This window comes from Macaca thibetana, chromosome 7 (genome assembly GCF_024542745.1).
Source record: "Macaca thibetana thibetana isolate TM-01 chromosome 7, ASM2454274v1, whole genome shotgun sequence".
Lineage (NCBI taxonomy): Eukaryota > Metazoa > Chordata > Mammalia > Primates > Cercopithecidae > Macaca > Macaca thibetana.
This window is the reverse complement of record NC_065584.1, coordinates 50,505,611-50,524,104: the sequence shown is the minus strand read 5'-3', so window position 1 is coordinate 50,524,104 and position 18,494 is coordinate 50,505,611. Positions and strand designations below refer to the sequence as shown.

Here is an 18,494-nt window from a genome sequence, read left to right as displayed (position 1 = left end):
AAAAAAAAAAAAAGGCTGAGTATGGTGGTGTGCATCTGTGATCTGAGCTACTCAAGAGGCTGAGGTGGGAGGACTGTGTGAACCCAGGAGTTCAAAGTTGCAGTGAGCTACGATTACACCACTGCACACCAGCCTGGGTGACAGAGTAAGACCATGGTCTCTAAACAAATGATTTTTATTTTTATTTATTTATTTATTTATTCATTTTTTGAGACGGAGTTCTGCTCTTGTTGCCCAGTCTGGAGTGCAGTGGCGTGATCTTGGCTCACTGCAACCTCTGACTGCTGGGTTCAAGCAATTCTCCTGCCTCAGCCTCTCGAGTAGCTGGGATTACAGGTGCCTGCCACGATGCCTGACCAATTTTTGTATTTTTAGTAGAGATAGGGTTTCACCATGTTGGCCAGTCTGGTCTTGAACTCCTGACATCAGGTGATCCACCCACCTTAGCCTCCCAAAGTGCTAGGATTACAGGAGTGAGCCATTGCACCTGGCCACAAAAAAATTTTTTTTAAAAGATAAACAGGCTGAGTGCAGTAGTTCACGCCTGTAATCCCAGCACTTTGGGAGGCTGAGGCAGGTGGGTCACTTAAGGCCAGGAGTTCAAGACCAGTCTGGCCAACATAGCAAAACCCTATCTCCACTAAAAATACAAAAAATTAGCTGGGCACGGTGGCGTGCACCTGTAGTCCCAGCTACTCGGGAGGCTGAGGCAGGAGAATTGCTTGAACCCAGGAGTCAGGGGTTGAACAGAGCCAAGATCACGCCACTGCACTCCAGCCTGGGCGACAGAGAGGGACTCCACCTCAAAAAACAAAAACAAACAAAAGGATAAACTTCCTCTTTTTCTTACCACTGTTAACCACAGGGGTATCTGCAGGCCTTTTTGAGATTTCACATCTTTATACCACAGAGCACAGAATAAGGAGAAAAAAAAAGCACACACACAGTGAGTAATACACACAGGTCTCAGCTGCATGTGGGGCATTGTGAGCAACCTACCACTGGCATGTCCAGCCTACACACATGCCATTTTATTATTCTTTGTAGGCATGCTTATTGTGGGGGGGCGGGTGGAATTCGGACATGCACAGAAAATATTTATCACAGCTGAAGAGGGTTGGGAGGGTCTTTTTTCCCTTGGGGGTACTCAAATAAACCATGTGCTGTGCATCTGTATTTTGACTGTGCCCTGTCACATGAGATCAGGTGTAAAATTTTCCACTTGTAGGGTAATTTCAGCACTCAAAAAATTTCAGGTTTCAAATTTTGAAGCATTTTTATTTTGAATTTTTGGATTAGGGATGCTGAATGTGTACAGAATGCTTCCAGTGGAGATAGGGAACTTACGAAGAATTGACAAGGTTGGGAAAAACAGGTAGGAGCAACGCTGAGTCGCACTGTGTAAGGACAATCAGAAGGATGGATAAGAGGTACTAAAGACTCAACTGAGAAATGAAAGCATGGATTTGCAGTGGTACTAATAACGTACATGTTATGTGATATTCTCCAACAGCGAGGAGCCAACCAGTTATGGGAATAAAAGAGACTGCACCTATCAGAGGTTAGGGTCTGTAAGACAGTTGTGTTTGAAGGAAATGTACTTTAGGGTATTTCAAGAAAGTAATTCAAAAGATGGACCAAGTGATATAAGCACAATAACTAAAGAAATAAAGCTAGGAAAAGGATAATAGATTGGCAGAAGATGAAGAGATTAAGAGACAGAGTTCCTGCTGAAGTCAGAAAAATCCCAGGACCAGATGGCCTTACTAGTGAATTCTACCCAACATTAAAAGAAGAATTGGCTGGGCGCGGTGGCTCACACCTGTAAGCCCAGCACTTTGGGAGGCTGAGGCGGGTGGATTGCCTGAGGTCAGGAGTTCAAGACCAGTCTGGCCAACACGGTAAAACCCCGTCTCTATTAAAAATACAAAAAATTAGCTGGGTATGGTGGTGTGCACCTGTAATTCCAGCTGTTCAGGAGGGTGAGGCAAGGGGAATTGCTTGAACCAGGGAGGTGGAGGTTGCAGTGAGCCAGGATTGCGCCACTGGTCTCCAGCCTGGAAAGATGGAGACATCGTCTCAAAAAAGAAGAAGAAGAAGAAGAATTAACACTAATCGTTCTCAAACAATGGAAGAACTTGTAACACTTTCAAACTCATTTTACAAAGACAGCATTACAGTGATACCAAAGCCAGAGAAGGACAATACAGGTAAGAAAATTACAGGCCAATATCCCTGATGAATAAAGATGTTAAAAAAAAAAAAAAAAAAAAAAAAAAACTAGCAAACTAAATTCAATAGCATACTAAAAGGATCATACCCCATAATCAAACAGAATTTATCCCTGAGATTCAAGGATGGTTCAACATATGCAGATCTATAAATGTGACAGACCACATTAACAGAATGAAGGATAAAAATCATATGATTGTCTGACAATGTGAAAAAAAAACCACTTCTGGTAAAATTCAACACTCTTTCATGACAAAGACTTGCAAACAAATTAGGTATAGAAGGAATATACCTAAAGATAATAAAGATCATATATGACAAGCCCACAACTAATATCAAACTCCATAGTGAAAAGCTCAAAGCTTTTCCTCTAACTAACATCAGGAACAAGAAGGATGTCCACTCTCACCACTTCCTTTCAACACAGTAGTGGGTATCCTAGCCAGAGCACTTAGGCAAGAAAAAGAAATAAAAGACATCTAAATTGGAAAGAAAGAAGTAAAACTGTCTCTTTGCAGATGATATGATCTTAGAGAAAACTCTAAATTTTAGACTCCATCAAAAAATAGAATAAAAGAATTCAGTAAAGTTGCAAGATAATCATCACACAAAAATCAGTTGTTTTTAAACATTATCAGCAAACTATCCAAAAAAGAAAGAAAAAAAAATCCCATTTACAATAGCATGAAAAAGAATAAAATATTTAGGAATTAACCAAGGAAGTAAAAGACTTATACACTGAAAAAACTTCAGAACATTGCCAAAAGAAACAAGTAAATGGAAACATATCTCGTGTTTAGGGCTTGAAATAATATTGTTAACACGTCCATACTACCCCAGGCAATCTTTAGAGTCAATGCATTCCCAATCAAAATTCCAATGGCATTTTTCACAGAAATAGGAAAAAAAAAAAAACTAAAATTCTTATGGAACCAGAAAAAATCCTGAATAGCCAAAACAATTTTGAGAATGAACAAAACTGGAAGCATTGTACTTCTTGGTTAGAAAATATATTATACAGCTACAGTAATTAATGCAGTATGATACCGTCATAAAAACAGATACACAGCCCAATGGAACAGGATACAGAGCCCAGAAATAAATCCATCCATTTATGGTCAACTGCTCTTTAACAAGGGTGCCAAGAACACACAACAGGGAAAGGATAGTTTCCTCAATAAATGGTGCTGGAAAACTGGATATCTACACACAGGAAAATGAAATGACACCTTTATCTTACACTACACCAAAAAAAAATCAACTCAAAATGAATTACATTTAATATAAGACCCACAACTATAAAACTAGTAGAAGAAAACATAAGAAAAAAGTTTCTTGACGTTGGTGTTGGCAATGACCTTTTGGATATGGCCTCAAAAGCAGAGGCAACAGAAACAAAGACAAATGAGATTGCATCAAACTAAAGAGTTTCTGCACAGCAAAGGAAATAATTAACAGCCTATGAAATGGAAGGAAATATTTGTAAACCGTACATCTCAGAGGGGTTTAACACTCCAAATATAGGAACTCAAACAACTCAATAGCAAAAAAATAAATGATCCAATGATTAAAGGCAAAGAACCTGAATAAAAATTTTTGAAAGAAGACATAAAGATGGCTAACAGGTATATGAAAAGGTGCTCAACATCACTAGTAATCAGGAAAATGCAATCAATTATCACTTTACACCCGTTAGGATGGCTCTTTTCAAAAAGGCAATAGATAACAAGCATTATCAAGAGTGTAGATAAAAGAGAACATTTGTACACTGTTGATGGGGATGTAAATTGGTACAGCCATTATGGAAAAGTATGGAAATTCCTCAAAAACTTAAAAACAGAGCTACTATATGATCCAACAACCCCACTTCTGATTATCCAGGCATACCTTGTTTTATTCTGCTTCATTTGATCGTGTTTCACAGATACTGTGGTTTGTTTTGTTTGTTTTTTTACAAGTTGCAGGCTTGTGGCAACGCAAGTCTATCAGTGCCATTTTTCCAACAGCATGGGCTCACTTTGTGTTTCTGTGTCACATTTTGGTAATTCTTACAATATTTAAAACATTTTCATTACTGCTAAATCTGTTATGGTGATCTGTGATCAGTGATCTTTGATGTTACTATTTTAATTGTTTTGGGTCACAAACCATACCCATATAAGACAGTGAACCTAACTGACAAATATAGTGTGTGTTCTGATTACTCCAGTTAATGGCTATTTCCCTGTCTCTCTGCCTCTCCTTGGGCCTCCCTATTCCTTGAAACACAGTAACATTGAAATTAGGACAATTAATAATCCTACAATGGCCTCTAAGTGTTCAACTGAAAAACGTCACATACTTCTCACTTTAAATCAAAAGCTAGAAATGATTAAGCTTAGTGAGGAAGGTATGTTAAATGCCAAGATAGGCCAAGTAAAAAACTTCAGGATCCAATAAAAACAACATTCTAATAAGGATGAAGGCAATATGTAAAAATAATTTTTTTTTTAATCAAATGTTGTAGCAATATGGTGGAATTAAGATAAATATTTTTCTTCTCTACAAAGTATTTGCATGCTGCTATAATATGGTGTTTTTATAATTTTAAAAAATGCAAGAGACAAAACCAACAACTTGCCTGTCAATGCCAGTATCCAATTTCATCTCCATTTGTTCAATTATTTCTTTTTTCTTCTGAAGGCATTCAGATAACTTAGGAGAAGAGCTATTGTATATTTAAAATGGAAAGAGAGTCATATTAATAATCTGAGATTTTCTAAAAGTTTTTCTTACATCGATGTGTATTACATTGTATCCATTTATAAATACATCCATATACATGCATTAATATTGTTAACAAATCCAAGAAGCATATAAGAAGCAAAGTAATTATTTAGCATTCACTATGCCCAATTCATTATAATAGACTAAGGAAGAGGACCACTTAAATTTGTTATTTTGATCTCTGAGGAGACATCTCTCAAGAATATAAATGTGACTTTAAAATTGTGGAATTATTTGGTTTTCTTTATAAACAAATATCTAGTGTAACACCAACAAAAGCTATAGACTAGCATCACCAGAGTTTTAAGAATACAGTAAATCATACTATAAAATTTGGAGGGAAACAGCCAATCCACTTGTATTTTTAAAAACCTGACAATCATATTTGCCTTCTGAATGCTATCAGAATGTCAAAACATTCAAAATATTAAGAAATAGGCAACCCTAATAATTGTGTGAATTCTCTGCTATGTGGTATAACAGATCTTGAAAAGTAAATTTCCTTTCAAAGTATGACTCAGGGATTACAAGTGACTGTTATCTTTGAGACTGTTTCTGGACTATTCTTGGCATGTCAGTGTTTATAACAAAAAGTCAAAAAATTTTATATGAATATTTTTCCTCTTACATAATAGTGCTAAAGAGAATTTTGTAAAGCATGTTCACATATACACCATCTTATTTGATTCTCAAATGTTTTATAAGTTCACATAAATTGATATGAAGATATAAACCAAACTTTACTTAATGCCTCATTAAAATCTGTCCTATTAATCTTATAAAATTTTTTGTATGTCTTTATAACAAGTGGGTACATGGACTTTGTTTATGAGATCTTTTAAAAGATGTCAAATTTGCTGAGTTTCACTAAGCTGGAGGTCCTCTTTCACATGAGATTTCAGATTTAGGTTTGTGACAGATTAAATCTTTTGAAATACACCAAAATTAATAATATAGTGGAAAGAGAAAACAGAAATGCAAGAAGAAACAATATTTAATGTTTTATTTCCTAGGAATTTTTATATTTTTATTTCATTCCACTTGTCCAGTCTGACATTTTTGTGAACATGTACTTTTTAAATTTAATGAAAATACACGTAGAATATTATGTAGAATGCTGTAACAGTCACTGAAATATCAATGAAAATCAGATAATTTGACTAACCTTATTAGTGGCATAAGGTGATCATTAAACTGTTTGTCAAAAAGATGAAAAATAGTATTGGCCTGTTGCACAACATCCAAAAAATAAAGATTTGCATTCCTAGAATCTGAAGAGGGAATTCCTAAAACCAGAAAGCATACATATGTTAGAATCATCCTTGAAGAAATTCATCTTGGCAACAGAAAAAAAGAATGTGGTTTTTTAATCTATAACATAAATGAAACCACTGTTTTAATACATCAGTAATGACTTCTGTGGACAGAAGAGGAAAATCAAGCTAAGCTTATACTAGTAAAACTCATCCAAAGTTATTTTTACGCCCAATGTTCACCATCTATCTACTTTGCCTTCATGATTCACGTGAGCCATGAATACATCTCCACATATTTCTTATAACCAGGCCTCTTTATCTCTGATAATAGTTCGAATAATTCTCTCATTGGTCTTCCTCATTCAAGTCTCTTTATCTTTTATCCTAGATACTGCTGCCATAGTAATATGCCTAAACTGACACATTTCACTTACTGTACTCTACACTATTTTCTCAAAAATACTCAAAATGTTCTATCTACAGATTACATACCTGATTTTATTCTGGAATTTATTCAGAATAAAATAAAAAGGGAATCAAGCCACTCCATATTCTGACCTCAAAATGTCAGCTGACCTCTGGATTTCCATTTCCTCCTTTTTGTAAAGAATAACAGATGAACTCTAAGGTCCTACATGTTTATGTTTCTAGCTAAAAGTAAAAGACTTAAGAGACTAAAGAAAATATGCATAGCTAATGAGAAAATACAGGCTTGATACCTACAGTTCTTTACAGGACAATGATTTTTTTGTCTTAATAATGGAAAATAAAGGTGTTCCCCTCCCCCACCCAAGTAAAAGACAAGATTAGCAACTGGTAAGAAAACTGAAGGCTCCAATAACAAATAAACTTTACAAGAGAAAAAAAATCAATACATATGTAGAAAATATGAATCATTGTTATTAATGAAAGACATAAAAATTAAGGTAATACTGACATACTTTTTTTCTTTATAGGCATCAGAACTCAGCTACGATGTATGTTTTTAACCATGAAATTAAAATTTTTAAAGAATATTCAATAATTACAGAAAAACTGGCACACACAAACAGTCCAGCAGTGGCATAAGTTAGTAGGAAAAGAAACCTTTAGGAAAACAGTTTAAATCAAAACAAAAAATTATTGAGAGGCTGAGGAGGGAGAATCGCTTGGAGTCAAGAGTTCAAGAACAGCCTAGGCCCCCATCTCTACAAAACAGCAAGACCCCATCTCTACAAAAAAAGAAAAAATTAGCTGGGTGCAGTGGCATGCACCTATAGTTATAGCTACTCAGGAGGCTGAGGCAGGAGTATTGCTTGAGCCCAGGAGTTCAAAGTTGCCATGAGCCATGACTGTGCCACTGCATGCTAGCCTGGGTGACAGAGCGAGACTCTGTCTCAAAAATAAAAATAAGGGCATATCAAAATTATTATATATACACACTGTTTAAAATTTTTTAATCCCTTACTCAGTTTTATTTTTCTTCATTGCACTTTCTAATCATTTGTCTATCTTCTCCATAAGCATGTAAACTCCACAAGTGCAGGAGTAGGCATTTAATAAGCATGTGTTAAATGAATGAATTCTGGTGAGTGGAGGCAGGCATTAACAGACAAAAATTTCATTGTGGTAAGTGCTATAAAAAAAGTTAATGCAATGATAAGATAATGAGGATAACTGGGCTGGGAGAAGAGGGCTACTTTAGCTACGGTGATCAGCAATGGTCTCTCTGAGAAGGTAACATCTTAGCTGGGATCAGATGACTGAAAAGCCAGCCACGAGAAAAGCTGAAGCAAAAGGATTTTGGGGATAGGAAAATACCAAGTGCAAAGAGACTAAGCAAGGAAAAACAATGAGGGTCAGAGTGACTGCTCAGTGAGAAGAAACGCAACGAGAGATGATGAATACATACCAGGCCAGATAAAAAGTCATGCTTCTCTAGAGTTTGCTGTTGTTTTCCCCTTAAGAGTAATAGGAAACCACTACAGAGTTTTAAATAAGGAAATAATTAAACTGGCTGTTACATGAAGTCAGTAATGTGGAGAGGCAAGAATGTATACAGGGAGACCAGTTACAAGTTGTCAGAGAAAATGGTGTTTAAATTAGGGTGGCATCAGTGAAGATGGAGAAAAGTACATGAATCTGGCTTATGCCTGGAAGTATATTAACAGGATTTGCTGATGGATTGGCTATCAGGATTGATTTCTGAAAAGGAGGAATTAAGGAACTCCTGGGTTTTGTTGGGGCTTGAGCAAGTGGTAAATGATTAGTAATGCCTTTCAAAAAACTGACATACACTAATCATGCATATTGGTAATGCCTTTTAATGACATGGGAAGAATGGGAAAGGAACAGGTTTAGAAGGAAGATAAAGATTTTCATTTTGGATATGTTAAGTTTGAGATGACCATTAAACAGATGAAGCAGACAACTGCATTAATGAGACTGGACTCAGGTCATTATTATGCTACTAATACTAACTACTAAGACCAAAAGACCAAAAGCAAAATAAGAATTTTAATGTGAATCTATTTTTTTCCAGACTTAGTTTTTAATACTTCTCTTTCTAAATCTAGATTACTCAATTCCCCAATCAGAACTGTTTTTGCCTTCATTTTTGTTCCTTGACAGCATTGTAAGACATTGTGTCATACATTGTAGTGACTTAGGTAGCCTATTATTCTATTATGCCGTATGTAAACAATATGAGAGAACCATTCTGTATAGCTTTTAGCACCTGGCAAATCTTTGCATTATAAAAGCTCCAACTTCATTGCACTGAACGGAATTTGACAAACAGAGATGATTATACGCAAAACATTATGCATATAGTTTAACCAAGCAGGATCAAAGGAATTTAACACAAGTGTAACACAAATATACTTACCAGCAAGTCCTGTTTCCAAAGCATAATCAATATGCTCAATACATAAAAATTCCACAAGAATGGTAAAAATTCTGAAGGCATTCCTTGGTAAGTCAGAAGGATCAGAGAGCTTAAAAACAAAAACCAAACAATTATCACTCCTCAAGTCTACCTTTTGAAAATGCCAATTTTTTAAGCAATTTTTTATAAGATGTAGTCAGTGTTTCAGGTATCAAAATAACTCACAGCTCCCCCCATACTGCGCATGCATGCACAAACACACATACACACAATTTTAACGCTCCATATTTGCCTATAACTCTCCTGACTTAGAGCAACGTTTTTCAAACTTGGACTGCAATCCAATAGTGAAATCCAAGTACACCTTCATAAAATGTATACCTCCCCCATTTAAATATGTATACACAGGGCTAACATGTAAAACGCATTTCTTACTGTGGGTCAGAGGTTTGAGAGCCACTGACTGAGCAAAGAACAGTCTAGTAAAACTTAGAACAAAAAGAATTCTTTGTTTCACTGGGGAGTGGAGATGGAGAAATTAATAATAGATGCACCATAAAATATGACTGGCTCAAATAATGGTTTTATCATTTCCTGACTAAGTGAACCTTTGAGATGTTATTTAACCCCACCATGCCTCAATTTCTTCATTTGGAAGATGGGAATAATATTAACAGTACTTACATTCTAGCCTTGAAGTGAGAATAAAATACGAAAATAAGCGTAAAGTGTTTTTAGCACAGTATTTGCACATAGTGAGCTTACAATATTCATTTTGGTGCTGCTGTTGCTGTTAAACTAGCTATTTAGTAAAATAATTATTAGTTATGCTGGGAAAATAAAATCCCTTTTTAACAGAAAATTACTCGACTTCTTATAATTGCTTTCCATATTATTTATACATTGATTTCTGCTTCTGTCAAACCTATTTGTAGTCTTCATTCACGTATTCTCTTGGGGTTAATACTTATTACCTGATGTATTAAATTAGAAGTTGATAGGAATTCTATAACCCCCTTTGAATTCCCACTGATTATAATTTGGTATTACTCGGCTTCCTTCCTGGTCTTATTAATAACTACCCCAATCTTTACCCCTCCTTCATCAGTCTCTCTACTCCAATATTCACCCTCCTCCTCTAATCACTGATGCACAAAAAATGCTCTTACTTTCTTCACAAGCCATTCTTACACTCCTCCTATTTACATCCAAACATCCATGAATAATAGACAGAAGAGGCAGATGGAAAATTGGTAAAGATATAGAAGACTTGAACAACATAATCAACTAAGCCTAACTGACATTTATACAATACTCCATCCAACAACATCAGGATATATATATCTTTTCAAGTGCATACAAAAAAGATGGACCATATTCTGGGCTAAAAGAAAACCACAAGTCTTAATAAATTTAAAATGGGTTCACATCATACAAAGTACATCCTCTGACCACAATGGAATCAAATTTAAAATCAGTAACGGAAAGATACCTAACAAATTCCTAAATATTTGGAAACTAACATATTTCTAAATCACGTTTGGGCCAAAACAAATCAAAAGCAAAATTAAAAGGATTTGAACTGAATGCAAATAAAGCACAACATACAAAAATTCTGGGGATGCAGCTAAAGTAGTATTTACAGGGAAATTTGTAAAACAAAACACCTGCATTAGATTAGGACAGAAGGAAGTTCTCAAATCAATGATCTCAAACATCTACCTTAGAAAACTAAAAAAACAGGGGGGTTGTGGTGGGGGGTATAAAACCCAAGTAAGCAGAATAACAGAAGTAATAAAGAGTAGAAATTGATGAATATAAAACAGAAAAACAACACGGAACAATTAATGAAATCAAAAGCTGGTTCTTTGGGGGGAAATAAATCAGTAAAATGAATAAACCTCTAGCCTGATCAGAAAAAAAAAAAAAATGACATAAATTACTATTAGGAAAGTGGTCACATCACTACAAATTCTACAGATATCAAAAGGATAAGAAAATATCATGAATATAATTTTATTCCAATAAATTCAACAACTTATGTGAACTACACAAATGCTTAAAACATACAAACTACCAAAGCTGACTTAAAAAGAAGTGGATAACCTGAATTGTTCTGTATCTACCAAAGAAGTTGAATTTGTAGTTTAAAATCCTCACACACAAAAAAATTCAGGCCCAAATGACTTCACTTGTGAATTTTACCAACCACTTAAAGAAAGAAAGAATACCAATTCTACGCAAACTCTTCCAGAAAATTGGGAGGGGTGGTGGAAATATTTTCCAACACATCCTACGAGGCCAACATTACTCTGATTCTAAAACCAGACAAAGACATAAAAAGGAAAAAAAGCCAGGCGCGGTGGCTCACACCTGTAATTCCAGCACTTTGGGAAGCTGAGGCGGGCGGATCACCTGAGGTCAGAGATTCAAGATCACCCTGGTCAACATGGCGAAACCCTGTCTCTACTAAAAATACAAAACTCAGCTGGGCATGGTGGCAGGAGCCTGTAGTCCCAGCTACTCAGGAGGCTGAGGCAGGAGAATGGCTTGAACTCGGGAGGCGGAGGTTGCAGTGAGCTGAGATCATGCCACTGCACTCCAGCCTGGGCGACAGAGTGAGACTCCGTCTCAAAAAAAAAAAAAAAAAAAAAGGCCAATATCCCTCATGAACACAGATGTTAAAATTCTTTACAAAAGTTTAGCAAAACTAATCCAACAATATATAAATATGACAAAAGGTCAAAGGTCAATTGATGACCAATTGGAGTTTATCAAAGAAGGAATGCAAGGCCAACATTTGAAAATCAACCACTATAACTTACCATATTAACAGAATAAAAAAGTTTTGCACAAAATCTAACATCTAATCCTCATAGTTAAGTAGGATAAAATAATTTTCTCAATCTGAAAAAGAACATCTATGAAAAACCCAATTAGTATCATACTTAATGGTGAAAGACGAAATGATTTATTCTTAAGATCAGAAATAAAGCAAAGTGTTCACTCTCACCACTTCTATTCAGCATTGTACTAGAAGTCTGGCCAGTGCAATAAGGCAAAAGAACAAAATAAAAGACATCTATATTGGAAAAAATAAGTAAAACTGTATTTATGGGCTGATAATATGATAATCTATACAGAAAAGCCAGTGGAATCTACAAATAAAAAAAAAAAGGCAAATAGAACTAATAGGTGAGTTTAGTTAGGTTGCAGGGCTGAACCCAAAAGTATCTGAGACAAGTCTCAATCAATTTAGAAAGTTTATTTTGCCAAGATTAAGGACATTCCTGTGACACAGTCTCAGGAGGTCCCGCTGATATGTGCCCACCTAAGTTGGTAAGGGCACAGCTTGGTTTTATCCATTTTAGGGAGACATGAGACATCAATCAATAGGTGTGATGTACACTGGTTCTGTCCGGAAAGGCGGGACAACTTGAAGGGGTAAGAAGGTACTTCCAGGTTACAGGTAGGTAAGAGACAAACAGTTGTATTCTAAGTGTGATCCACCCTTTCACTGAATATACAATTTGCATGTCAGAGGTGGGTAGAGGAATAATCACTTATACCTTAATCTGGCTCAGTGAATCTACATTTTTACACAAACAATAGGACAGAGGAAACAATGAGATATGCATTTGTCTTAGGTGGGCTGAGGGATGACTTGAGTTCTCTCCTTTGTCCTGCAACTGTGAAGACAAGCTATCAATTTACATTGCCAAGGTGAAATTCAAAAAAACTGTTTTAGGGGAAAGATCTTGAGGCCCACAAGGAATTTCCTTATGGATATAAGAGCAACATAAAGAAATGAATTGTATTTCTATATACTAACAACTAAGTTAAACTAGAAATTAAATATAAAATTTAAAAAGACCATTTACATATACTATAATGGCATCAAAATATGTCAATTCTCCCCACATAGAACTACGGAGTCAATGTAATTCCAACCAAAATCTCAGACTTTTTCAAAAACGGACAAGCTATTATAAGATATAATACAAATGTTAGAGGACTTACACTACCCGATTCAAGACTTATTATAAAGTTACAGCAATTCAGACAGTATAGTACAGGCATAAAAACAGACCAATGGAACAGAAGAGTCCAGAAACAGACCCACATATAAATGGTCCATTGATTTTTTGACAAAGGTTCTAGAGTAATTCAGCCGGGAAATGATAGTTTTTTCAATAAATGAAACTGAAACAACTGGATGCCTAATTGTAAAATTATGAACTTTGATTCACAATACTGTATAATTTAACTCAAAATTGATTATACATCTTAACATAAAGCCTCAAACTATAAAACTGCTAGAAGAAAACACAAGAGGAAAACTTTGTAACCTTTGGTTAGGCAAAGATTTCTTATATGACACCAAAATCACCATCCAGAACAGAAATGTATTATTAAATTGGATGTCATCAAAATTAAGAACATCTATCCTTAGAAATACTGATGAGAATAAAAAGACAAGCCACAGGCATAAAAAAAATGTGCAAATCACATCTGATAAATTGTAACAATACAGAGTGCTCAAAAAATAAGAAAACACATGACTGATTTAAGAATGCACAAAAGATTTGAACAAACACTTCACCAGAGAGTATATATTGATGGCAAATAAGCACATGAAAAGATGTTCAACATGAATCATCACTGCATTAGGAAAATGAAAACTAAAACTATAATCAAATATCACTACACACTATTAGTTTGGCAGTTTCTTAAAAAAAAATACCATATGATTCAGTAATACCAATACTAAGTATTTTTGAGATTTATTCATGTTGATACATGTAACTCTACTTCATGTATTTAAATTGTTGTATAGTTTTCTACTGTATGAAAAACATCAGTTTAACAATTCTCTTTTTGATAGACACTGAGAGTTTGCTTTTAATTTTTCACCATGACAAAAACTGCTGTTATGATGTTAGACATATCACATGAACCTATGAGTTTCTCTAAGAAATTGCCAAATTAATCCTCAAAATAACCGTACCAATTTCACTCCCGTTGGTGGTGTGTGACAACTGCTATTGCTCCACTTCCTTAACAATACTTGGTCATCAGACTTCTCAATTTATCCCAACCTAATGAAAATGGGATGGTAATTCTCTTATTCTAAGTTGCATTTCCCTATTAGTGAGTCTGAGTATTGTACTAGTGATTTACATTTCTTTTTTGCAAACTGTGTATGTGTATCTTTGACTTGTTTTCTATTGATTTATATTCACATGTATAATTTAATTTAGTCTCAATATAAATGTAGATTATATACATCAACATAAATAATTAAGACTGCCTCAACTCTCAATCCACTACTTAAAAGTCATGTATTTCAGTTCTTTATTTGCAAAATAACAACCTCACAGGGTGGTTATATGATGAAATAAGTTTATATACATATATATATACACACACACACACATCCCCGTATGTAAACTACATACAAACAAGATACACACACACACACACACACACACACACACTCCACACTCTCTTAAACGCTTAGAAGAGTATCCGGCACTTCTCAAAAGAAGACATTTATGCAGCCAACAAACATGAAAAAAAGCTCATCATCACCGGCCATTAGAGAAATGCAAATCAAAACCACAATGAGATACCACCTCATGCCAGTTAGAATGGCAATCATTAAAAAGTCAGGAAACAACAAATGCTGGAGAGGATGTGGAGAAATAGGAATGCTTTTACACTGTTGGTGGGAGTATAAATTAGTTCAACCATTGTGGAAGACAGTGTGGTGACTCCTCAAGGATCTAGAACCAGAATTACCATTTGACTCAGCAATCTCATTACTGAGTATATACCCAAAGGATTACAAATTATTCTACTATAAAGACACATGCACACATATGTTTACTGCAGCACTACTCACAACAGCAAAGACTTGGAACCAACCCAAATGCCCATCAATAATAGACTGGATAAAGAAAATGTGGAACGTGTATACCATGGAATACTATGCAGCCATAAAAAAGGATGAGTTCATGTCCTTTGCAGGGACATGGATGAAGCTGGAAACCATTATTCTCAGGAAACACACACAGGAACAGAAAACCAAATACCGCACGTTCTCACTCATAAGCAGGAGCTGAACAATGAGAACACATGGACACAGGGAGGGGAACATCACACACTGGGGCCTGTTGGGGGGGTGGGGGGGCTAAGGGAGCACTAGCATTAGGAGAAATACCTAATGTAGATGAGGGGTTGATGGGTGCAGCAAACCACCATGGCACGTGTGTACCTATATAACAAACCTGCACGTTCTGCACATGTAACCCAGAACTTAAAAAAAAAAAAAAGAGTGTCTGGAACATATTATGTACTATAAAATTATTGGCTACTATTATGTTTCATACACTCTTTTGCTAGTAGTATCATTTACTTATCACTCTGACTTATCTGTTTATTTTGCTAAACTGTGTTTATTAGAGAAGAAAATCTAAGTTTTAATGGAGCCAAATCTTCATTCTTTCCCTTTGATGTTGATGCTCTTAAAACACTGTTCTTTCCCTGATGCACGATTTCTTCAAGAGAAAAGTCTAACTGTCCTTTTCACATCTTCATTTAATCTTACATAACAAAAATTTGATCTGGTCAACTTTAAAGTTATTTTAAATGCGAATTTAAATTCACATTTATTCCTAATTTTAAAATTATTCTGATCTCCAAAACAAAAATCCTATCTTTTATTACAAAAAATAGTTGTTCCTAATCAGAGAGTAAATTTGTATCTTAGTAAAACAAGGTAAGACTTAAAACACACAACTATATAGTCAATTCTCCCTATCTGTAAGTTCTGTATCTGTGGGTTCTGCATCAGCAGATTCAACCAGCCACAGATAAAAATATTTAAGAAAAAAAAAAGAGAATGGTTGCATCTGTACTGAAGATGTACTGTCATCATTCCCTAAACACTAAAGTTACAACTATTTATGGAGATTTACATTGCACTAGGTAATGTAATAACATATATAAAGTTATAAGTAATCTAGAGATGAATTAAAGTATAAAGGAGGATGTGCACAGGATATATGCAAATACTACACACTTTATATAACAGACTTGAGCATCCACGATTTTGGTATCCTTGGAGGTTTTGGAATCAACTCCCCACAGATATCAAGGAACAATTGTATACGTAAAATAAATTTACAATCACTCTTACCCTATGACATCTTTCAAAGGCTTGTTTGGTTTCTTGTAAAAGATTAACCACCACTTCTTGGGATAGAAAAGTTTCCCCATGAGTATCGATACTTGGCCCAAGTGGTAAGTTGGTACGTTGTCTAATTCTCTCCTTCAAATCCTGAATACTAGTACATCATAAAGAAAAATGAAAAAAAGAAAACATTTTACTTAGATTTCAACTTCGAGTACTTCCAAACTTAGTATATATCAACAACAACAACAACAAAAATGGACCAATAGCCAAGAGACCTAATTTCTAATTCCAATAACTAGTTTTGTGAAATAGAGTTAGCCTTGATCTCCAAATGGAAGATTTTCATCTGATAAATGAGTAGATTTGGACTTCTAATTTCTGAAGTTGCTTTACAATTCAGCCTTACAATTCTAACTCAATAGTAAAACTTGTTGGGTTTCCTTAGAAAGTGAGCTATTCCAAACAGGTTAGCATTCTAAGTGACTAAATAGTCCTGTTTAAAAAGAAAACTTGAAAAGTTTAACAATTTTAAAATAAAGTCATTTTAAGATTCTGCACATTTACTCATGATATTAAAGAAGATATATTAAACATAATTTAGCTATTCTTAATTACTGAGGGTCACCTGAAACACTTATATGGGGTATCTTTGGAGGGTTAGACATTTTTTGCTGTATCTTTGGAGGGTTAGACATTTTTTTGCTCCTAGGGTATGTAACTCCAGACTACTGTAAACTCACACACACACACACACACAAAATTCCTATTACTCATTAGTTTTTCTCTTCCCTTCCTTGCTACTACCTTTCAGGTATACCTCTTACTACTAATTTTAACTCTCTCTAATCATTATTTAATACACAACAAAATGGGAAACAAGAAACTGGTTTGGATATATATGTGTGGGGATTCTGGACTCTCAGTCCACCAAAGTCATTCTGTCTCTTTTTAGAATCTGGTTTCCAGGCAGTTAAAGCCTGGTAGCTGAGTTGCCAACTATCCTTGGAGCAAGTTACTTTCTTCTAGTCTGTAAATAATTGCAGGCTTTAAGGTATTCATTTAATAGTTTTTTTATGCTAAAGTCTCTGAACAAAACTCACCAATTCAAGGTACTTAAACTGCAAACTATTTTCTATTTTTTTCACACCTGCAACAGTAACAAAAAAAAGATGTGTTTTCTGGTCAATAACCTGGAACTTATTCTATCTAGAAAAAAAAAATGAAAGAAACTATGGAACTTTTTATATTACTAGTGTTCTGCTTGATAGTTTTAAAAAATTATTTTTTTATTGACAAATATCTGCTTTACTTTTTTTTTTGACGTAGAGTCTTGCTTTGTCGCCCAGGCTGTACATAGTGCAGTGGTGTGCTCTTGGCTCACTGCAGCCTCCGCTGCCCGGATTCAAGTGATTCTCCTGCTTCAGCCTCCCGAATGGCTGGGATTACAGGTGCCTGCCACCACGCCCAGCTAATTTCTGTGTTTTTAGTAGAGATGGGGTTTCACCATGTTGGCCAGGCTGGTCTCAAACTCCAGACCTCAGGTGATCAGCCCACCTCGGCCTCCCAAAGTGCTGGGATTACAGGCGCGAGTTACTGCACCCGGCCTACATTTTAATCATGTTATGTTAGGTCATTTCAACATGTGGTTTAAGAGCAAGATTTGATCAATAATATAAGAATCTGGATTAAAAGAACTCTTCATAAAAAATTCTAATGATAGTCAACATTTGATAAATTTGCCCAAATAGAATGAAGTTATTAATGTCTTCAGTTTTAACAGTAGTATTTAACAAAAATACTCACCCTCCTGTGCCAATGGATCTCTTTTGATGGTTTTTCGAATCATAATAGCGCTGAAGGATCATAGCACTTCTGCTTTTCAAATATCCAGTCTCCACCTCAATATAGTTCTCCAAATAGGAAATGAAAATGGATTTGATAAGCTTAGACAAGAAAGTCTGTTTATCAGTACCTAAATTAAACTCCATCAGCTTGCTGGAAAGATTGGTGGTTCTTTTCATGAAAAAGGGGGAGAAAAAGATTAATATATGTTTTAGGTATAGTAACAATATTAAGGAATACAAATTTTTACAATGTGACTTTAATGATTTATGTTAAGCCACCATTTCTTAAACTCCAGGAGAGTACTTACGATGCAGAGATCAACTCTACAGGG

At 35.2% G+C, this 18,494-nt stretch overlaps 2 protein-coding genes across 2 annotated transcripts in view; one reads left to right on the top strand and one right to left on the bottom strand.

The window, feature by feature from the left end:
- The window catches only part of NAA30 (N-alpha-acetyltransferase 30, NatC catalytic subunit), an 834,104-nt gene that overhangs the window by 640,433 nt on the left and 175,177 nt on the right, over positions 1 to 18,494 (top strand). The gene's annotated exons all lie outside the window — the stretch shown is intronic.
- The window catches only part of EXOC5 (exocyst complex component 5), a 65,568-nt gene that overhangs the window by 9,475 nt on the left and 37,599 nt on the right, over positions 1 to 18,494 (bottom strand). Inside the window, exons 11-15 of the mRNA XM_050799723.1 lie at positions 18,122 to 18,331; positions 16,322 to 16,469; positions 9,121 to 9,229; positions 6,164 to 6,284; positions 4,853 to 4,939 (exon numbers count right to left, since the gene is read on the bottom strand). Of these exons, the coding sequence (XP_050655680.1) occupies positions 4,853 to 4,939; positions 6,164 to 6,284; positions 9,121 to 9,229; positions 16,322 to 16,469; positions 18,122 to 18,331 (675 nt within the window). The remainder of the gene's footprint in view (positions 1 to 4,852; positions 4,940 to 6,163; positions 6,285 to 9,120; positions 9,230 to 16,321; positions 16,470 to 18,121; positions 18,332 to 18,494) is intronic.